The sequence below is a fragment of the Bipolaris maydis genome, assembly GCF_028858645.1.
Source record: "Bipolaris maydis strain C4 unplaced genomic scaffold PSV08scaffold_14, whole genome shotgun sequence".
Lineage (NCBI taxonomy): Eukaryota > Fungi > Ascomycota > Dothideomycetes > Pleosporales > Pleosporaceae > Bipolaris > Bipolaris maydis.
In genome coordinates, this window is record NW_027093870.1 from 1 (window position 1) to 22,643 (window position 22,643).

The following is a 22,643-nucleotide window of genomic DNA, read 5'->3' on the forward strand; positions in this document are numbered from 1 at the left end:
AATAATAATACCGTTAAACAGGGTTAACGGTAGTTAAGGAGAGTTATTAAGTAGCTTATTAGTAATTAATAACAAGCTTAAAACAGCTAGTAAGAAATAGCTTAAAAATAATAAATAATAAATAAGTTATAGAAGTAATTACTAAGTTATTTATATAACGCTATACCTATTATAGCTATTATAATAAATAAAATAATAGAAAAATTATTCTATAACTTACACAGGGAAGTCTCCAGACATTAAATTTCGGGTGGAATACAATCCTGCATGTACAATCAGGGCGCAGAAGCGAGTAGATAAGCGGTTTCCCGCGATCCAATTCATCATGTATCCACCAAAACTGTAGCCTGCTCCAATGACGCGAGACAAATCGACAAATGGCATAGAAGTTTCCATGTGAGAGAAAAGACACTCGAGATCTGTCAACGTTCTGCCGCCCCAGTCCTGGTAGATGGAAGTCGCAAACGAAACTCCATATCCTGTTGAGCCGCTGATGTTTGGAGTGATAACTACATACCCTTGATCTGTCCAGACTAACGGGTTCCAGAATTTCGGCCAGCAGTCTCTCCAGGCATCATTAGGACCTCCATGAAGTATGATGATCACTGGGTACTTCTTGCCAGATACGAAATGCCCGGGTTTCTGGATAAATGCTGATATTCTAGCCTCGGCGCCCTGGAAGGAGTTTTTCTCATGCATTGCCGAAGACGATGGGACGCAGTGTTCGGCAATCAAACGAACCCCAGTTTGATAATCAGCATCATGTGCTATAATCTCAACGATGCCTGCCCTGTCGAATGTCGAACGGACTACCAAGATTCTTTCTTGGCCTTCTCGCCTAGTTAATGTAAATAATGATGAAACGCACCCATTCTGTAATACTGGCGTTGCTAGGCCCTTCCAACCCATTTTTCCATCATCTTGGGATATATCGATCTTCCAAACAGGCATGTTGCCATCCTCGTATATAATAACATAAAGTGATGACGAGGTTTGGGAGCCCCAAGATATTGAAAGTATCCGTGGATTCCAAGGTGTGTTTTCCGCTCCCTGCTGATTTCGAAAGAGACTGACACGATGTGACTGTTCTGGAGTAGAAAAAGAAACAACAAAGACTGAATCGTGATCAAAGCAAGAGTTTGGATCCTGATATTGGAGGAACGTGGCAAACAATCCATCATCGGAAACAGAGAATGAATGAGGATCCGCAGTCCAAGTTTTGCAACCAAGTGCAGTAACTTTAGTGACGGTGCTTCCACTCAGCCAGTCCTTTTTCAAATAGAGAAGCTTTTTCTGAGTCAACATTGCGTTCTTAGTATTAGGGTTTGCAGTCGTGAATAACAACCCATATCGCGTGAGCACAAATGATGCTCTGTCTGGCCAGACACTGAGGGATAAGTTTAGACCATCCAAAATATTAAGAGGAGGCGAGCTTGCAAGATGTAGGTTTGTCCCTTCTCTTTCTAGTAGCGAGAAGAAGATCGTCGACTGAGCTTCCTTTTCAGGGCGGTATAACTTCTCAAAACGCAAGGGAAACCTCGTGTACAGCCTTCCAGAGCTATCGCATGTGGCTGACTTGCCTTCATTGTCTTTCTCTGAAATTTTTGATTCAAAAACGATTCCATATTTTGAATCATTGAGTCGCTGCACCTTCATGCCTGATGCAACACATGGGATGCATCCTACTATATGTTCTCTTTATCCAATCATGTAACATCAGTAAATGCCAAAAGGTCTAGAGTATCAAGCAATATGGTTTACGAACCTTGGCGACGAGGATTTCACGTCGATAGACCATATTTGAGTATTTTCAGCATGGATAATACTCCAGATAAGTATGGTGCGGTCCAGCCATAGTGGTGAAGTAAGTGGCTGATGTGCTGCAAAGACGTAGTTTCGACCACCTGATACGTCTTTAATTTGGGTGACAATGGTGCTGGACCCGTGGCTTGGTCCGCGACTGGCTTCTGAGAACAATACATAAGTACCATCAGAACTAGGCAGTACAGTTAGCCAGTGATGGACTTTTGGTAAAGCCCTAAGAAAATAAGATTTTTAGTATAAAGGCAGGATAACAATGTGCTAGAATCAAGCAATATGATATCTACCTACTCCCACAATGGTGTTTCTTTCTTTTTTGTCTTACTCGGAAATTCCGAACCTAGAATTGACGTATGCATCTCGATAGGGTGGTGAAGCCTAGTTATGTACAGAGTGTTCTTATAGATAAAAAGATGCTATTCTTTGTAGACAAAAGCTATATACAATGTACTGATATTTTGCCGAAATAGCACTACTAATCATATTACTTAAATCACCGAGCGCTAACGTCTATCTCTCTGCGATGGAAATGCCCGTATGCCAGGCCCGGCCAATCAGCTCGCTTGAATCACTGACTTCTGTCAAAAACTTGCGAGCTGATCGGCCAGTTCTGGGGTACAGGGATTCCACCACAGAGGGACAGACGTCAATTAACTAGTTATGTAATTAGTTCCGTTAGGCAAAGATTATTCGACCACGCGATAATGCGTTAAACGACCGCGCGGTAAGCACGGGTCGGCATTAGTGGCGCGTTATTATAACTATGTATATAAAGTGAGCACTATAATCAGATATCTAGGCATTTATTTTATTACTTACTAATTATTAGATATTCTGTATCTAGTATAGAAAACTAGTGTTATAGGTTAGCCAGCTAGTAAACTCTTTAACTAATATCTTACCACCCGCATAAACTATTAAAACATAGTAAAAAATTAATCTATTTTACTTTCTCCTATAATACTTACTAGCTATAACGCTACTTATATAAATAAGATAGCCTTACTATTAATTATAAAATAACTAAGTTAGAGTATAATACTACGAAATTAGTTTAGAAGAGAGTTGTCATGGAGGGCTCCTAGCGGAGCCGCACACGCAGCTACACGCGCCTACCACGCAGCCAAAAGGCAAGCACAAGACAACAAAGCTCCGTTGTTGTCTGCGTAGCCGATACTTAAGCTTACTTTTGGAGCGTCGCACCGTGATAATAAACTAGTTTTTAAGCACTTTTAGTAGCGAAGCCTCTAACTCAATATATATAGAACGTACTTTATCCTATAATTATATAACAACCGACACTGCAGTAAATAACAAAGGCAGTAATACAAATAGCAGCTGCAGGAGAATTCTAGCTAACAATTGTAGAATGAGAATCTAAGTATATAAATGAATAGACTTGAACTAGATCTGCTGATCTCGTACAGGCTCAAAAGGCAGAACTGCGGAGATTACAGTTATCATACCAAATAGTGCAGCACATAAATAGATTGGCACCGAGCTCGAGGTACTAGCAAATGTTGCAACAATTACAGCAGTGATTCCCATTAATCGGTTACATCCTACCGCAGTACCGTTGCCTGTTGCTCGGTGGGCAGCAGGCAATGCCTCAGGCGTGTAAGCGTACAGGGTAGAGTAGTACTGGCGGTTAACTGAATTAGCATATATTTCTTGCTATAACCGTGGTCCATTGAATAAGAACCAGACTTACAAGATTAATCATGATGCTGATCACGCAAGAGAATGCGAGGTTCTGGGTTGCGTTTCGGACCGTAGTATAGGCGAACAGAAAGATCACTGTAGCAAGTCAGCATTTACGCAAGGATTGACTACATATAACTTACTCGATAGTGCAGCACCGATAGCCATGGTGAACCTGCGGCCCAGAACCCTGTTTCTACACATATAGCCCGCGATGACTGGCCCAGGGATTGCCAAAGCATTGGTGATTGCATAGTTTCTCCAAGTGAGATAGGCAGAAGAATTCCCCAAATCTGCGCCCCGGCTTGAGAGATATTCTGGAAGGAAAATGAAAAATAGTGGGTAAGCCAGTCCAATCAAAGACCAGGACAGCCAAATCAGTGAAACTAAGCACCCTTGCTTCTTGGAGGTGAAGAGGCCTCGATAGTGGACCAAAAGCTCAGAAAGAGATGCTCGTCTCTGAGCATGAGATGTGTTGACTTCTCCGCATTCCCGTAGCTCCTCCCCAGTCAGCGTCATTTCTCGGTCGTACTTATCGGCGATCGTTCGAAGAGTTTTGATAACGGCATCATCGTTATTCTGGCATAGAGAGAATTTCGGGGTTTCGTGGAACCGAATGATAGTGAGTCGAAGAAAACACATCAGGAAAACGGTTCCACCCGCTGTGTAGTAGAGGTATCGCCAACCCTGGTTTTCAGACCGCGTGCATCTCATCACTTCGCTGGAACATGAAAAGTTCGCTGTTCTTGTCTATTAGCGAAATCCTCGTTTATTTCAGATTCACCAAAAATTGGTAGAGTCAATTGTGGCTTACGCAGAAAGGCCCAGGCGAATAGTCCAGCCACTGTCTGTCCAACGCCCCACCATGCTGCCATAAGCGTCACCAACCATGAATACTTATGGGGAAGGTACTCGAGAAAAACTGTTGTATCGAGTACGAGATTGCCGCCAGCTCCGAATGCAAGCACGGCGTTGAAGAACACCCACGATTTGTACGAGGGCGCAGCTCCGGCGACAATGGTAAACACAGACGAGAGAACGAGAGAAATGTTGAAAGCCCACTTCCTTCCAATGATGTCGGCCGTGATTCCCCAGAACAGAGCGCCAAGTAGGAGTCCGATGTATAGTGCTAGTTGACCAGCTCTTTTGTAGTCACCATGCATTTCGGCTAAGACGTTACTTGCGGAGATGCTTGGAAGGAATCCGAGTAGCGAATCTGCAGCGTATCTGGAAGGTTTCGCATAAGGATCGAGAAACGGCCGCCGGAAGGCATTCAGCGCAAGACTTACCCAAATCCATTCAAACAAAATAATTTCGCATGATAAGGGGTGAAGCCAATCTGGTCAATAGTCTATGACGATGAGTCAACAGAAATGTTTCGGTCCATAATACACGTGAATTTACACGATTGACCAATCTCATCTTGGACACCAGAGCCATGTCGGCCACGTCATGTGAAATGGGCGAGATTTCGCCGTGCTCAATGGATAAGCGAGCAGAGTTGACTTTCGACATCTTCTCCTGTTCTCCCCTGCTCATGATCTCGTTGCTCATTTCGACTGCCGCTGTTAATATGCGAATGTCGTGAAGAGTGTTATACGCACTAATTTCTGATATGTCAATTTGCCGCAGAATAGTACTCGTATTTTGCGTCTATGAATCATAGGACTAAAAAGACGATTATCGTGTAGGGAGTCGAATCTGAATGATAGACACTTCCCTTTTAGTATCAATCCGAGTCTATATCTAGTGTGGCGAAGTTACCCGGAAGGCGCGAATGTAACCGCTCACCTGACCGGCTAGTTTCTTTCCCAGCATTCTTATCAAGCTGCGATAGACTATTCGCGTAACGGAGAAATGGTCAGGAGTGATGCGCAAGGCCTTTGCATACGTGCGCGAATTCATGTCCCCAATTTCCGTACTAAATTGATTTTGGCTTGAGTCAAGATTATTGATATAAAGATTCATCTCTGTGGTACTTCCAAGCATAGTTCATATCATGAGTCTTGATTTTGCGTTCATTCCCGACTTTCCGCCATCGTTGCTAGGCCAGCTTATCATACATGGAAGACCGGCGCAAAAGATTTCACTCTCTTCTGCGATCTCTGCAGTGCGAGCGACGACTTTTCGTGCTGGCAATATCTTTTATTTCATCCTTTATTCAAAGGGATGGGGATATTGAACGAATATCCTAACAATGTATTGGAGATGTAGTGGTCCTCGAAGAGGGTGCAAGGAGAGAGGCGGTGCGGGCGCTGCAACCAGACTAGACAAAGCGCTCGTATCTATGCAGTTAGGATAGATAGTACATGTAGTAGTAGCGATTCTAACAAGTAACACAGTATACTATAGTATATCATTGACTGTGATAAAAGTCTGTAAGAACGTCTCGACATTAATGCGCTAGTGAAAAGCGGCGCGCTCGCTTGTGAACCACGTTAGTGCTGGCATGATTCTTCATCTGACCTTTCGCTTCTGCCTCGACTAGGAAAGCGCGGTGCCTACAGACATTTGTGGTATCCTTGGATCGTTCTCTCGCTATTTCGGCATACGAAGAATTGAAAACCTGCTACATGAATCCGGACATAACTTCCAAGCTCTGTAAATCCGTTTGAATGAGTGACTAGAGTCCATTTCTTGGAGAATATTGGCACGCCTCTCTAGCTCAGAAGTGGAATCAGATCAGTACTACGAGGAAGACACCCTGAGCTGTCTTGCTGACAGTTTCTTGACTTCCGGAGTTTTCGCAGCTTGAGAATTTTGAAATGTACTAAATCATGACGTATACTCACAGAGCTAATTCTCTCATAGACGCCCAAGGAGGCAAAATCGCGCGGTTGTTATTAATTTCCCATTACGAACAAAATGAACCTGAAAAGGAGGGGTAGACCCGTGACCGGACACGATCCCGATCACATGAGCGGGGAATTTCGGCAGTTGCACTAGACAAAACTATGTGCGTATGCAAGGGCTGTAGCAGGCTTTAGTAGCACCAAAAACGCGGGGTATAAGCAGACCCCACATTGAAGGTTCTTGACCGTATTGTCTTACTTGTTTGTGACTAGGCCAGTGAATTCCGAGTAAGTGATGATAAGCGCGCCATTGGGACTCTAGCATTGATTAACCTACGACATTCATTCGCCGTGCGCACGATAGTTACCTCACTGGTACGTGTTGAAGGCTGAACAGAATTTCATAGTGAATTGAGTAAGGCAGGAAACGCTAGGTTCCGTTAGGCTAGACCACCTGAGTAGGTAGATACCTTATCTCTTAGACTGACAACTGCGGGGTCTAGCACTAGCTGCTGCACGCAACCCTCAGAGTATCGCTATTGCTTCCACATGTACAAATTTTGCACATACGGGCAGTCAGTTGTCGAGCCCGAAGCTTACAATGGGTGACGACAGAGCTGAGCGTCGCCAATCTCCCTACGGAGTCTCGAAAAGAGCAAGACAGGCGTGTGGAAATTGCCGGTTTACGGGCCCTTCCCATTCCTATTGCAGTCTAAAATGCTAATGCGAAGACAGTCGCAAAAAGTCTAAATGTACAGGAGAGAAACCAGCATGTTCCTTCTGTGTGCGACTACAACAAGATTGTGTCTATGCACGCCATCAACATAGCCCGAGTAACCATGAAGAGGATCTGCGAGGATCGGAGCTCGCCACGTCACATGGGACGCGCTTGAGCGCGATCGAGACCCAATTAAAGCAGATGGCAGCTGCAATCGAGTACGTATACATTATCATATATAATTCTGTTCTTCTCTAAGGCCAAAAGCAACCGCTATCTCCCCTGTGCACTCTCCTCTTGATAGCCAAACTAGAGTCATGTGCAAAAGGCAACTCCGGGAGTCGTAGTGCATCATAATTTGCTCCTTTACTTCAAGAACCTCGGGAAATGCTAAACAAGGAACAGGAGAAACCATGCAGCTTCTGGCATCTCCCTACACCCCTCAAGCGTCAATAGTGCGCACCATCTTCGCCAGAGATCGTGGAATTCTCCTACTACCCTCTCTACAGAATCTTGTGCAGCAGGAAAATTCCCTGTGTATGACCCGTTCCTTGATTCCCAGAACTGTGTCAGTCGTTAATAATCACAGTGATACACAACCGCCTTTTTCTAAAGCGATTCTTTCTGAGGGCATCAAATTATTTTTTTCGGAGTACTACAATCAACCTTGTCCCCTTCTTTCTGAACTCTACACGTTTAATCCAGAAACCGACGATCCTCCTCCATCGATAATTCTCTATCCCATGCTAGCATTAAGCATGCGTTCCTCCCACACCTATCTCAACGAAGGAGTATCAAAATGGGAACTACTGGATCGCTTTACACGGTCCTCATGGGATTTATTCGCCGAGGCATACAGCGCGTTTGACTTTAATGACGAGTATCTGCTAGGGCTTTGTATCCTAGTGCAAGTGGACGCCGGAGGTGCGTATTGTCACGGGCACGCAGGCACGATAACCCCAATCATTTCATTAACACAATATCCAGACGGCAGAATGGAAAGAGCTAGAACTCAGGTGTCGCTGGGATTACAGGTAGCCCAAAGTCAAGGATTGCTGAGCGCTGATTCGCTCGATGGGCTTGAGCCCATCATTCGTACTCGCCGGCAAGAGATTGTGTGGTCTCTATTCTTACTTGATCGGATGATGCTCGGGGCCAGCTCACGATATCCATCTCTACCTTCAGCGGCATTCGAACTCCCTCTCTGCGGAAACGGGCCCACTCCTCGAAACTGGAATCCGCAAATGCAGAGTGCTACCTCTTCGATTGTGCGACTTCACACCGAGGCGAATCACGTGCAGTACAGTGTTTTGTCGTTAAATATAAAGATAATGAGTATCTGGGAAAATGTTATCGTCGACGTGACTCGGTCTCCTTCAGATACTGACGTGCCACTATGGCGCCATAACTCTCCAAGAGCTTCTTTGCTAACACAAATTATGGAATTTGAGACTAGTCAGTCAGATCAAGCTACAAAATGAACTTTGCTGACATTATCCAGTCTGCCAAATGTCTTTTCACCATTATTCCAGCACAGGCCCTCCAACTCGTGTCCTGGTTGATCCATCGCTTCGAGATTATTTTGTGGTGTGGATTTACTTCCAGCTCGTTCTCTCTGTCACACAGTGCTGTTTGTACGTAAGCTTCGGTTATTCCGCCCATGATGTTAACTGGTAGTTCTGCAGGAACCACCCCTTCATCATTTACACTCAGACGATTCATCACAGGCATGTAATGCCCATAACCTTCCTCCAAAAGTCGTATGAACAATCAATGATCTATGCAAATTGGGTAGCTCGACTCCTCGATGACATAGAAAATGCGCATTTAGCTGTCCGAAACCCTTTTCTAGGTCGCCTGGTCGCCATCGCCGCATCTATCCATCTCGAATATACAATTAACCAGAACCCCAAAATTGCAGTCCCCGCGCGAATGAAGTTTGAGCGGTGTGTCAATTTCGTGAAGAGGGTGGCGCAAGAGTGGCCAGACATGATGAAAACCGTAAGCGGGAGCCTTTCATTTGTCCCAAAGTGCATGTAGCTTACTAGCTCCAGGTGAATTTGTTGGAGCAGATCAAGGCGCGCATTCACTACCGCACAAGCATTCATTACGTTGAAGACAAATATGACGGGGCCGTTCCATCCAAGAGTACTCGTCAAGTAAACATCGAGGATAAGGATGTAAAGCTGATGCGCAGCCTATTTGACTTAACACCTATGTCACCAAATACCGGCGCACAGTTCCCTTCGGACAATTGGGGCTTTGAAACTGGGGGCTGCCATAATGAGAGGTCGTACACAGTTGAAGAGGACTTACGCTCCGCAAGCCAAACTGCAGAGCCATCAACGGGCTCAGTCGCACCAGATCATGCGTTCAACCTCGACCCCTCAACCGTCTTCGAAGACGTAGGGGGACTTCACGGCGATTGGTCTTTGTTTGGGAAGTCTTGGTTAGACTATTTCCCCATTGAACTTGCCAACGTATAGTAGCTCATTGCCCTTGAATCACAACTGGTGCTCATATCAGATTCCAATATGGAAATATGTGATAACCGACTTTTGTACAAGATGACGATCTATTTAGTGCTATGCTATTGATCCAATTCCTGATTCGATGTCAGTCCTTCCGAGGGGACTTAGAGCTTGCTCATTTTGTTGGCCTCGGGAAATGTCCACTGCGAGATATCCTCACTCGTCTTCCCATCGATCGCCAATTCAGCCAAGACACGCCCGATTGCCGGAGCAAATTTGAACCCATGTGCGGCACCAAGAGCCACAAATATGTTGCCATGTTTTTTCAGTGGGCTGATGATGAAATTGCGATCCTGAGTAACAGTGTATTGACAAGTCACTGTCCGAAGAGTCTTGCGTGCGGCATCAGGGATCATTCCGTCGATGAATCCAGTTAACTCATCCAATAGTTCAGGCGAGTGAACGTAGTCTCGCTCCTCTGGCGTCATGAAATGCTGCGATTCGTCGCGAGCACATTTGATAGTCGGCTCGCCAAAGGTGGGGAATCCATAGAAAGATTTTTTGTCAAAGTGAATCCACACTGGGAAGTTGGTTGGCTCAAAATCCGCTGTGCTGGAGGGCTTGTAGTATGTGACTTGCTCCTGGGAGATGACGAGAGGCACATTTAGGCCAAGCGGCTCAAGAAGCTTATTCGTCCAGGCATCTGCAGCGAGAATGACCTTGTTTGCGAGAAATTGACCTTTAGACGTGTTGATCCTTACGCCATTGTGGGGTCCTTCGGGTTGAATACGCTCCACTTTGGTGTGCTCTTTCAGGACGGCACCGTGGGCGCGTGCTAGGCTCTGCATTGTGGCAACCGACCGAGCAGCATGTACAATCCCAGTATCAGGCGTGTAGATAGCGTCCACGACATTATCAGTGTTAAACTGCGGCCATCGTTTCCCGACTTCAATTGGAGTGAGTAGCTCGTAAGGCACATCATTCGCATCCAGACTCCGCGCGTAGTCACTAGAGTTCAACGAGGATTGTTTGCCAAAAAAGGTTACACCGCCACTTATGTGCAGTAATTTATAGCCGGCAGCTTCTTCGATATGCGCCCAGTCTTTATATGCGGCTTTTGCTAGGGCGACGTACTCGGGCGTGTTGTACGAGGTCCTGACGATACGTGATGTATCGTGAGAGGCACCATGTACATTTCCAAATTCGAACTGCTCTAAAGCGATAACTTTGGCACCTTTCAAGGCAGCGTAGTAAGCAGCTGCACTTCCAAGAGCCCCCAGGCCGACGACGGCTACGTCAAAGTTTTCCATTGTTAACGAGTCGGAGGAAGTGAGCTGTCTTCAAACGATACGAGAAGTATTTGATGCTTTGTCATATTATCAGGAGCACAAAGACTATATCTGTTTTCAGGAATGCTAATCTGCTTACTATGAAGGGGCGGGCGTGAATGCCGGTCACATGATCAACACAACCACGTGAGCGGGCCGAAGGATGCGGAGCTTACAGGAGATTGTTTTTACAGACTCCACGCAACAATGGTCTGCATAAGAAGTTGCGTGCAATGCGTTTCGTGCGACAGCATCTGCATCAAATTTCCTTGAGCTGCAATACTCAAAAGCTGTGTAGCTTGTTATAGTTGTAGCGAGTATATAGATAAACGATGCAGTGTAGATGCTGGTGAGAACGTAGTACGCCTATACACTTTGTGTTACGAAAAGAAAAGGAAGAGACTTATAGAGGCGGTACCAAAAACCTAATAAAGCTCATTAATAACAGCTATATTAAAGATATACTAGACAAGATACCTGTTGTAATAGGCTGCGCTCGTGAGAGTGAAAGCATGTGATTATATCACGTGCCAACGTTACACAGCTTAGTTAGTACCTTACTTATACAAAGAATGTAGAAGTAAGGATATAGAGAGAGAAGTATCATGCAACAACGTAACTCTCTTTATTTTTATTTTTCTATAATAAAGGTGTCATAAGTAACAAGAAGGATTCTCTTCTTAATAAGAGATAAGAAGGCAGGGGGCCTATAAACGTCCACGTTAGAAGGTAATAGCTATCGCGGGGCTTAAGGTCACGTAATATACTATCCTACTAAGACTAGATATCCCACTAAGGACGGGATAGTAGTAGGCCTTAGGATAGTATTGTTGGAGATCTAAGCTACTTAGCTGATCTCTGATAGAATTAAGGTACTCGACCTTCACAGCAAGACTCGTCAGTCAAGCTATTACTAGAAGCTGTTATGCTATTATCTAATAATATCTCTCTATTAAGCCATAGATTACGCAAGCTACTACTAGATAGATTCTTCTATAATCTAAGATAACTAATATATATAGTAGTAGAATAGCTATTAGATAGAAAGTAGAGAAGAGTAGAGCAAATAGAGCAGAGCTACTTAAGCAAGATAATTTACTATTCTCTCTCTTATAGCACAAACCTTTTTTATCTCTTGTAACTAGAACGTTTAAAAAGCTGCCTCTAAGTCTACTACTAGATAAGTATTAATAAAGACTACCGCTGAGCTACTAGTAGAATAAGCAGCTACTTCCTCTATCTTCTACCTTATTCTCTTATTATAACATTTGTATCCTTATTACTTAGGGTAAGGCAATGTCTATGTCGGCCGCATCCTCGTTCTGTTGCTTCTGCCACTCGCTCAAATATGGTAATGGGACCTTTTCGCGATGGGGATGGCGCCAATGGCGAGATCAAAGAGCACAAGATCCTGGTTGTCCATGGAAACAACCATGCTGGGGTCGGTTCGCGAGAGGGCTAGATGGTTCGCGTATCCCGTGTGTAGTATATCGTCTGTGACGTGCTGCATGCAGCATGATGCTCGGCCCCAGCACCGAAGTGTCTTGTCGTCCGATATCGAAACAATCAGTCGACCTTCATAGGCCCAGCACGCGTTGCGCACCCAGTCTTTGTGGCCCTCGAGCGTGGCAATGAGCGCTGCCGCCTCAGCCATATCCCCACTGTCCAGGGACGGTAGGCCGAGCAACACCAGCTGCGGTACGATGGGCAAATTGTCGTCTTTGTCTTTACTGAATTTGTAGCTCATTTTGCGCAGGAAGTGCTCGGTATCGGTCAGGGACATGCCCAATACCTGTGAACGCACAATGCGCATGAATAAGGTCTTCAACTCAGCCTGGATCGGCGACAGCCGCCCTGTTCGTGTTCTGAGGGAAGCAGGTCTTGCAGCATACGCCTGACAACATCGATGAATCCGAGCTGATCCAGGTTGCAGAGCCATGCGCCCGCGTTCCGCGCGACGAAGCCACATACTTGGTTCGTCAGCGGGTCCGCCAGCGGTGGGTTTTCTGTCGGGCCAATGTCCACAAGGTCCAGGTGGCGCAACCACGCGAATTCCATATACAATGAGAGCTCCTTATTCTCGGCATCACCGTAGTGACGTGCAAGACAGTGCAGGTGGCGGCAAACCATGTCGGCGTGCAGGTCGCGTGCCGTAGTGTCCTTGGCCAAACGTGCGCGCTGGGCCGCCAACACTGCCCGACTCGAAAAGTAAACGTATTTCTGTCCTTCTGTTCTTCCATTCGTGTTGTCTAAAGCCTGGAGCTCTAGCAGTGGACGTGTGAGGACATCGATAAAAATCACAGCGTCCACCGTGGCCGGCGGCTCGGCAAGTGCTGCCAGCTCGAGGACCGTCGGGGGGCGGAACGTGAGCGCCGCCACTTTTAAGACGGTTTCGACGAGTGTTTCGGCGCTGCTATTGTCACGATCACTGTCGCTAGCATTAACTCGCACGATGCTGTCCAGAAGAGGACCTAGGCCCGCGCTACTGTCGGGCAGTCGCTGTAGGACGTGCATCGCGTTCCATGGCAGGCGAACTCTAGCGAGAAGATCAACAGCGATTGTGGACCAGGTGACATGGCTGCTAGCCTTACGGATGAGCTCGGTCGCGAGATTATTCAGTATATCCGATGTGTAACGCTTTTTATCGAGCCTGTCTTGTAATGTGGCTCGGACATGGCCGTATATGACCTTGCCAAGTGTCAGGTCCTCAGGTGAGAGGTCAAGGTGGTATTCACCTTTCGACAGCGATGAAAATAAGGACGAGGACGACATGATCCAGGCCACCTTGCGTGACTGGCGACACGTTGTGCGCACGAGCGCCACTAGGTCGCGGACCGTCCACGCGCGCTTTTGCGCGGTGCGGGCCGAGCCGCTCAGGCCGTTTTTGTGGGACCCGTCCCGGCCACCCTCATAGTCGACATCTTCATCACCTAACGACACGTTCATGTAGTCAACGATGGAACACGTCGGTGCAAACTCTTCATCGCGCACAATGCGGCAGAGCAGCACCAGCATGGTATAAAAGTCGCATGACGTGCCCAACGCGGCGTACCGCGCTTTTGAGTTTTCGCCGTCACCATCCAGTAGTGAGGGCCAGCCCATGACCTGCACCACCTCCACTAGGTGCTTCTTCAACTTGGGCTGAGCTGCGAGCACAGTCCATACTAAGTCTCGCAGGACAGACACTATGGACATGCCGTTCACGTCCCGGGACCAGCTCCAAAACGCGTGTGCCACGACACGTTTTGATCGCCCAGCATCCATCGGCAGGCTGGTTCTCAGCTTCCGCCTGCGCTGCGCGTGCAGCAGCATCGTCATGCTTGAGCTATCCGTACTGTGGACTCAGAGAATGCGGGCATATGAATCGACATCGTCGGGCTGTGTACCTTGCACCACCGCCTGTACTCGTCCTGTTTCAACGCCCATCGATACAGGCCATCGAGCACGTCCGGCGAATCATGGAGCGGCGGCAGCGGCGGCCGCGGTAGGCACGGTGGCTGTATGGGGGCCACACATAGCAGTTTCTGTATCTCTCTGCATACAGAAGCGTCATCCCTATTGTCGTAGAGGGTGGCGTAGGTTTTCGCGTCGACGTTGCTGTCATTGTTTTCGTTGTTGTCAGATTGATCGGCATCGCTGTAATCGTCATCATCAGCCTCGTCATCGCTACCATTGCCATCGTCATCATCGACATGGTTGTCGCCTTTCGTTGTGTCGTTGGATGTCTCGTAGGCCTCCCTGCCATCCTTGTCAGACAGAGCTGTGGACGGCGCCTGTAGGCGCACAAGCTTGGTGATGCTCTCTTCCAGTGCCTTATCCCCCACATGCTGCCACAAGGACGACTCAAGCGCGATGATGGGATGCACAGCTGCGCTACCTACACCTGCGTACGGGCTGTCAAATTTCTGCTGCTGTGCACGCGTTTCGCGCGGCACATAGCCCAGCGCAAGGACGACAATTAGCTGCTTCAGTACAGCCGTGTACAGATCGACAAGCCCCTCACAGAGGGGCTTGTCGCCTGCTTCGTCTTTCCCTGGGACCTTGGACGCTAGTTGCGCCAGCCGGTCATAGAAAGCAACGCGTGCGATAATATATGCGAGGCCCGGCGCCTCAGATGCGGGCAGTGGTTTCTCGACCAGTGTCTGCGGCTCGTGTCAGAAAGAAGGAAAACAGAAGATTAATCTACAGCACACAACGTACCTGGATACATAGACCGGCTGCAACCCACGCGAGGTGGGCGCCCGGGTTCTCCTGCACGTTTCTGTTCAATATTGTCTTGCTCGACGACAGAGCACGGCACACCTGGTCCTCTTTTTTCTCCTCGTCTCCCTCAGTTCCCTTGTTTCCGTCAAATTCACCCTCGAAGATCCAGTGGCGGATGGCACCCAGCACTGCTTTCGGCTCCATAGTGTGCCAGCCAGGCATGGAGGAGCGGGCAAGAACATTCGAGCTGTTTCTTCTCTGCAAGGGCCGAAAGACAATGGCAGCCTGCTCCTCAAAATCGACCAGTTCTTTTGTGTGCTCCTCCCGCAAGCGCACGTAGGCTGCATGCCACAGAGCATGCGTGTCCCTGCCAATGACTCCGTCATCGGACAGCGGCGCGGCTGTGATTGTGATGGTAATCTTGTTGTCCTTCTGGTCAATGGTCACGCCCGGGGCAGGCTCAGTTGAAATGTTGAGATGTCCCATATTGTTCTTGATGTCTTTGTTGTTCTATTGTTACCCCAGTTGTGCCTTGGTCTACATAAGACGGGCAGGCTGTAGCGGGGACAAGATTACATGGGGGCATGGGGTACGCAGGCCAAAGAACATGGCAGGTACTTAGAAGGTACTTCGGATTGCTGCATTCAGTACAGGGGCTAGTGTTGTCTAATACGGACTCCTGCATGATGTACTGGCCAGCTGCAATGCAAGCTGGTGCCCGGCTGTTGCAACACAGTCCGTGAAGCCCATAGTACGATATGGCGCTGTACAGGGGACGGGCTTATACAAATGAATAGGTCGGACATTCTGCATATATTGACTTAGAAAGTGAGTTTGTTGTAAAGGGAAGAAGTACAGATAAAGAGGAAGCAAGACAATGAACGACCTTTTCGGCCGCGAATCTTCCTTTGGCGATGAAATCTTCGAGGAACCGGTGATATGCAGCCCCATGACACAAGCCGAGCTCGATAATTCCATCTCGTTTGAGGGACTGGCGGAGAGCACCACAATCAAGCTTGTCGCGCCCAGCGAGGAGAACCGCGAAGGTGACGCGCACCCCAAGACGCAAACTATCAAGGGCGATGGACCGGCTGCTGTGGGCCGACGGGGTCATGCTGACGGAAAAAGACAAGGTGGGCAAGACAACGGCCACTACGACCAAGGTGACGTTGGTCGTATTCAAGGTGAATCTGGAATCGCACACCAAGAGCAGCGGCGCGGGCAAGAACAAGGCCATACAGTCGGCGTGCATTCAGGTCGAGTTCCACAGTACCCGTCCAGACACAGACACGGTCGAGGCACAGCGACCTGTCGTCGTCGGCTAGGCGCCGTTTGCCACGGTAGAGAAGGGTAATGAGACGACGGCCAAGCAAACAAGCAGCCGCAGCCTGCACGAGAATCTCGAGGCGGGCGTAACAAAGGCCAAGGGCACGGTCGGAGGTACAGCCAGCAAGACACGCGAGTGGAGCAAAAGCTACTTTGACGTGAACCGGTCCCAGCCCGTGTCCTTCTTGGAAAGTGACGGCAAGAGCAGCAACTTCAATGGCGTCAAGTGGAATATGGAGCATAACCACCTAGCGGGCGATGGCGTTAAGCTAGAGCTGCTACTGTATCTACTCCTGACGCGACAGGATGACAGCAAGTACGCCGTCAAGATAACTGCCGAGGTGGACACGGCCAAGTTGTTCGGCCACAAGGAACACAAATGCGTGATACGCGCCATACCCAAGGAACTAGGCCACACGGAGCCAGCCGTGTCCTACTTGCAGGGCAAAAAAATGTGGCAGAAGCTGGACGTGAATCACTTCGAGGCTCTGCTGTCACCGGACATGGACACGAGTCTAAAGCTGCCGTGGGACTTGGAAGAAATGGCAGGCACTAAAAACGAGGATGTCCAGGATGGGCATGAGGAAGACGACAGCGGCGAGGAGGAGGTTGAGGGCGAAAATGATGACGCTGCAGCAGTGTCTTGGACGGAGGAGCAGGCAGAGCATTCAGCTGAGGGGAAATCGGCAAGGACGGCAAAGAGACGAGATGTGACAACGCCACTGGAAGACTCGGCTGCCATATTGGACGCCCTGCTTCGGCTTTCTGCAGCAGAAGGGGGTAGCAATAGCTACGGCCAGGAGGAGGACACACCCACACGTATAGCAATGCTGGAGAGTAGTCAGAGCATTTGGCCAAGGGTAATTAGGCGAGGCCGGGTAAAGAGACGAGATGCAACAATTCCATTGGACAAGTCGGCTGCCAAATTGGACACGCTGCATGGCATGTCCGAAAGAGCCACGGTACCGACTTTCTCCGGTAAGAGAGACGAACCAATACGTCGCGTGAAACAGGGAAAGAAATATACATTTGTACTTGTGTGCAAAAGGTTCGAATAGATTCAAATTTCAAAACAACAACAAAGGCCCAAAGACCAAAAAATACGCCAGCAGACACCCTTAACACATCAGCAAGCACAAGCCTACTTCATGGAGGCAAAACTCAAGACGGCCATTGGAAAATGGCGCAACCCATCCTACAAAGATAACATTGAATTCCAAAAAGAGCTTGAACCCCTCTACAGGAGCCTCGTTGCAACGACACACAATACGCTCGGCCAGGAGCATGGGCAGCAACTGATCAAAAACTCTTTGGAAGAAGACAGCGAGCTCATGGACAGATGCGTGCGATGGCATTTGCTGCAACTAGTGATCCGTGACACACAAACGAGTGACGCACACATGAAGCTAGCTAAGACGATAATGGCGAGCGAAAGAAATGGATGGGATCTGTTGTTTCATTCCCCGTCAGGAAAAAAGATGGAGGACTCGTGCAAGAGGGGAACAGCAAAGCAAGAGAAATCAAAACAGCAGCGAGCACTAGCACAAAACCAACCGAAACAGCAGACCGGGCAGCAAGCGTCCACCATGGCTGAGGCGGAGGCGCGGACGACGTTGGGTAACCCGCACTTACGCAAAAGGATAGGCAAAGACATGGAAAGAACGCTGTTTACAACGGCCTTGTGGGAGGGCCACCCAAAAATGCAAGCACTGCTGAAGGGCGCGAAGGAGCTGTAGTACTACCGCAAATGCAAGCAGTGGGATGATGCAATAGCCGAGTTCACCAAGCTTGTACTATTGAACAACAAGCAATTCCACCGTAACATCATTGATCATCGAACAACAGCTCACCTGGCATTCAACTATGCCCTATGCGAAATTCCCACGATTTTGCAGGGCGACAAGAAGGACCGATCCCAAGACCAAGAGTTGCTTGACGGCGTCATCAAGTATACATACCTGAACCTGGCCATTGCCATTCTCGCATCCAAATACCACTGTAACCAGCTAACAATGCGCGAGCACGTCGTGAAGGCGATGGATAATTGGATATCCAAAAAGGATGAGCAGTCGCAGCGCGCGCTGTTGTCGGGCAACGACCACAACCAAGACGACGACAACCCGAGCGACTACAACGACGACGATGAAAACATTGACGATAACGACCAACTCCATGATGACGGCGTCGGCGACGACGAGGAAAACTGTCGAAAACTAGTCATCCAAGTCCTGTCCCACACGCCTGAGGACGTGCTCCGATCGCCCGAGGTGCTCACCAAGGTCATGCAGCACAACCTGCTTAACGATGCCGACATCCTCAAGGCCTATGCCAAAGTTGCCAAAGATGACATCAAAACATCCAAAGTGCCATTTGCGTCCTTTAAGCCTGTTGCCTCCCTTCTTAAAGACGTCCCCGGCATTCTCCACATGGCCGTCTTCTACCAGCAGCAGCCGCTGGTGGAGACACTGCTGCGCTGCAATGCCCAGCTCGCCGTCATCCGCGCCTATGTCCATATCACCACCGCCGGCGCTACGATTCCCCTCCCCCCCCCCCCCCCCCCCCCCCCCCCCCAAAAAAAAAAGAAACAGAAGCGTCCATTGAGACGGCGGAGGCCAGCACTGCCAAGGATAGCATGCCATGTGACCAGAAGGTGCAAAATGCGGACAGCGGGTTCTATCCGCTCTGGTTCAACAACAAGGTTAAGAGGGAAGCCAACTCTGACGAGCAAAACCGGATGTGGAAGGAGATTCGGTCGGCGCTGATCTACTGTGTCATGAAGCACGCCGAAAATGTGCAAACGCTTCTCAATGCTTTACGAGAATCAGGAGGTATGTTGCTCCAGAAACCCTTTTGTTCAGTGCCTTTCTGACAAAACTCTACACAACAGAACCTGGTAAGACGATTTGATCGATGTTTCCCCACCTCCAATTGGTTCTCGTTCTAATCCTCCTCAAAAATAAACAGAAAACGAAATCAACTTTGACATGTCCCGACTTCTGATCGAGGGTACGAACGTGGCCGACTTTGTCAAGTTGATGCCGCAGCAGAAGCGCAGCTACAACCTGATCCGCTACGAAGAGACGATCCGGTAGTATGCCGAGTTCCCAGTGCTCGACCTCAGCACGCAGCCGCAGACGCCTGCCGCACAGAACCGGCAGCGCTCGCATCTGCAGCGCACACACAAAGAGATCCTGGACATGGTCGATTGGTTCGCCAAGCACGGTGTGCGCCGCATCATCACACTGCGCGTGCCAGATCGCATGGCGCACCCGCACGACGAGCTCGAGATTGCCCGCGTAGTCAGGCGGTTCCGCATCGAAGAGCTTGACTGGCGCTTCCTCGACCTCTCGCTCAACATCTTCAAGCCGCACGGCGAGCCCGAGGACATTCCACTTGTTTGCCCCGTCGACGAGGTCAAGGACAACAAACCGGAAAAGACAACCAAGACAGGAAAAACTGGCAAGCATGAAAAGGGCATGCAAGAGACATACCTCAGGCGGCTACACCTCTACACGGGCGGGCGGCGATCAGTGCTGGATCACTGGTTTAGCAGCGAGGGACTTAAGTCGATGAATCTGGAACATGTCCACATTCATGTAATCAAGGTACGTGTGCCGATGCAACGACACAACCGCGGGGGGGTGGGGGCGGCAAAGGGGGGAATTGCTCACCATGCATTACGTAGGAACTCACAACTGAAGCGCAAAGCAACACGATCCTCCGGTACATAAATACAAAAATCGAAGAGTTGCGGGATGACAAAAGATCGATGCAAATCGAGGTGGAGTCGCAGTTCTGGACGGCACAGACGGAGACGCCACGGCTACAGGAGATATGCGTTGTTATTTGTTTCTCATCGCATACTACCGGCAGAAAGCCTCCAGATATCACGACACCAAGGGCTTCCAGCCAGCAAAAGTGGCCATCATCGACAATGGCATCCTCAGCATGGACTCGCCGAGCGCGCCGCCGTCTGGAGCCGACAGCGTGCCGTATGTGCACGGCAGCAGTGGTACAGGCAACAACAGTAGCAAGCAGCATCTGCAAAGCCAAGAATTCTTGACGCCCGACAGCCTATGGGCGCGCATTTGCGACGGCAAGCCGTTTGTGTATGAGCAGAAACGCGTGAGCCCGTGGTACCTGGCGTCGAATCCGCACGGGACGATGCTGCGCATGGCCAGCTGTAACATGTACGGCAAGTTGCTGTATGACTTCGACGATAATACCATCGACGACCCCAACAAGAAGGTCAATCAGTACGACTTTCGCATCAACAGCCAGGACGTCGCTGTTGGGGCCATCCCCTTCCTCACCGGCTCCACCGACCAGATCAGCGGCAGCTCCGTAGCTACCGCTATCGCCGCCGGCCTCTGTAGCCTGCTTATCGCCTGCCTGCGCACCCTTAAAACAATGACCCTCGACGAGGCCGCTAACGGAAACAAGGATCACGACACTGCCATCGAGCAAATGCGCAACAACATCAAAAGTGCTCTCATGACCAAAAACCGGCCCACCCACGCCGACATCATGACCTATCTGGCCACTATGGCCCCATCCCCGACCAATCCCAAGTTCATCTCTCTTGACCGCTTTGCCCATCTCGAAGATCTTCGTGATGTCAATACGTCCAGCCCCTCGAAGGCCTTTCAGTATTTGGCCACTTTTCTTTCAAGGTAAGAATCCGGTCTTCGTAGTGGATGTTGATAGCATGTCGTTCCATGGCATCTCAGGCCATGCATGCCGCATCGTAAATTTTCAGACAGTAGCTTAAGCGATCGATTCGCTCTGTCGTCGGAGGCTATTTCCACGCGATGTAGGAAAAGTAAAACGGAGGCTGGGTTAGTCAAGTAATCCTTAGCTAATCAATAAATGAGATGCATAAAGTTTCCCTGGACTGTAACAAAGGAACTACACTTTAATTTAAGTAAGCATGCTTTAGCACCCATGCCGAACTTGCACATTGCATGTCTCTTCCCTTCTACTAAAACTTTTATCTATATACATATAATTCCTCTTCGCGATGAAACAGTATGTATTCCTATCACCATAATTAATCTTAAAGTCCAATCTAATTGTATCCTCTCTGTACGGCTATAGATATTCACTAGCGACCCTGGTAGAGCATTAGTATGGTACAAATGTCTTTTGAAACTTTGGAGCTGTAGCGATGATGCTCTGGGCTTGCTTGGTATTCTTTTAAAGCCTTACGATTATCGTGAATGCTTAGTAGTGTAAAATCGTAAGCTTTGCCTCGCTCGATGGGGTCGGTGATGGGTTGCCCACTAAGAAGTAATTGGTTTTCAAGGACACAGCCTACATTATTAAGCGCCTTAAGTCAGGTCAAAATGCGGCCTTGTGCGCAGAAGAGACCGACACCTTGAATTTGAAAAAAAACTTGTATATATTGGTACGGCTTGACATATCGAGCTCATTACTCTACGTGATATTTACTAATGTGTACTGCCGTTATGGTGGATGGTGAAGGTGCAAATTGATTTGCAGGAACCTTGGTTGATAATGCATATTATCATGACTACCACTATTCTGTCTAAAGAATGTAGCAGAAGGGTGTTCGGAACGACAACAAGCCGCGGAGCTGGCGGTTTTGTGGAGTGCATGGGGACAGACGGATCGAAGTGGAAATTGTCTGTGACTTCTGTACCGTTTACAGCAGTCCGCTCCAATACTAGTTCACTACGAGGACCGAAGCATTCTCACTTCCGACCATGTACAGCTTTCTTAGCCCCTCGACAACCCCTGTCAGATTGGCCATTCCATTTCTCACACGCCCTATTGTGATTGTACACAGCGTACTTTCGTCTTTTCTGTGCACATCCATCCTACCGAGAGTAGAGTGAGCAAGGAAGAGATTTCCCTCTTGTCGAATGCCAAGTTACATGGTCCACCAGTGCCAAAGTAGCTTGAGGACCGGCCCGTCCGCTGGACACTGCCGTCGCCGTATAAAAGAACAAGCTAGACACTGTTGCCGTGAGTGATGACAATGAAGAGGCTGAATTGCAGGGCGTCGGGTATGAGCCCGTTGGGCGAGCCTGTCAGCTAGCTTAGAGGATTGCTTGTCTGGGTCCATCTCCTGATCTCCGACCATTGGAGCCTAATCGCAGCTTTAGCTGCATACTACAATTGACCCCAGAGGGAGTTTGCGTGCGAGAAGGAATGCGATCTAATTAGCTCTAAGAAGCCGTGCTAAGGTATTAGGAATTCCCGCTTCCAGATAGCGCCCAGCCGAGTGACGAACACCACAATCTCCGCCAGCCAAAAACAA

At 48.7% G+C, this 22,643-nt stretch overlaps 6 protein-coding genes across 6 annotated transcripts; 2 read left to right on the top strand and 4 right to left on the bottom strand.

The window, feature by feature from the left end:
• Positions 1-216: 216 nt before the first annotated feature.
• On the bottom strand, positions 217-1,305 carry PSV08DRAFT_373817 (Alpha/Beta hydrolase protein; the record flags this gene model as incomplete). The annotated part of the gene is made up of 1 exon (XM_014224930.1): positions 217-1,305. One exon carries the CDS (start codon positions 1,303-1,305, stop codon positions 217-219), a length of 1,089 nt encoding a protein of 362 aa, XP_014080405.1.
• A 1,920-nt stretch (positions 1,306-3,225) lies between these two features.
• Positions 3,226-5,076, bottom strand: PSV08DRAFT_373818 (major facilitator superfamily domain-containing protein; the record flags this gene model as incomplete). The annotated part of the gene is made up of 6 exons (XM_014224932.2): positions 3,226-3,462; positions 3,533-3,618; positions 3,666-4,262; positions 4,337-4,749; positions 4,812-4,873; positions 4,927-5,076. 6 exons carry the CDS (start codon positions 5,074-5,076, stop codon positions 3,226-3,228), a joined length of 1,545 nt encoding a protein of 514 aa, XP_014080407.2.
• A 2,369-nt stretch (positions 5,077-7,445) lies between these two features.
• On the top strand, positions 7,446-9,090 carry PSV08DRAFT_404604 (uncharacterized protein; the record flags this gene model as incomplete). The annotated part of the gene is made up of 6 exons (XM_066093700.1): positions 7,446-7,487; positions 7,542-7,956; positions 8,020-8,487; positions 8,534-8,666; positions 8,760-8,978; positions 9,087-9,090. The coding sequence occupies 6 exons, from the start codon at positions 7,446-7,448 to the stop codon at positions 9,088-9,090; spliced, it is 1,281 nt and encodes a 426-aa protein (XP_065948165.1).
• A 577-nt stretch (positions 9,091-9,667) lies between these two features.
• On the bottom strand, positions 9,668-10,813 carry PSV08DRAFT_250878 (FAD dependent oxidoreductase; the record flags this gene model as incomplete). Its single annotated transcript, XM_014224934.1, has 1 exon — positions 9,668-10,813. The coding sequence occupies one exon, from the start codon at positions 10,811-10,813 to the stop codon at positions 9,668-9,670; it is 1,146 nt and encodes a 381-aa protein (XP_014080409.1).
• A 1,360-nt stretch (positions 10,814-12,173) lies between these two features.
• Positions 12,174-15,520, bottom strand: PSV08DRAFT_250879 (uncharacterized protein; the record flags this gene model as incomplete). The annotated part of the gene is made up of 4 exons (XM_066092427.1): positions 12,174-12,623; positions 12,803-14,125; positions 14,218-14,973; positions 15,032-15,520. The coding sequence occupies 4 exons, from the start codon at positions 15,518-15,520 to the stop codon at positions 12,174-12,176; spliced, it is 3,018 nt and encodes a 1,005-aa protein (XP_065948166.1).
• A 391-nt stretch (positions 15,521-15,911) lies between these two features.
• PSV08DRAFT_355314 (uncharacterized protein) lies at positions 15,912-21,037 on the top strand (the record flags this gene model as incomplete). Its single annotated transcript, XM_066092912.1, has 10 exons — positions 15,912-16,274; positions 16,360-17,338; positions 17,453-17,703; positions 18,118-18,886; positions 18,949-19,188; positions 19,248-19,253; positions 19,325-19,451; positions 19,482-19,965; positions 20,046-20,201; positions 20,234-21,037. 10 exons carry the CDS (start codon positions 15,912-15,914, stop codon positions 21,035-21,037), a joined length of 4,179 nt encoding a protein of 1,392 aa, XP_065948167.1.
• Positions 21,038-22,643: the final 1,606 nt, after the last annotated feature.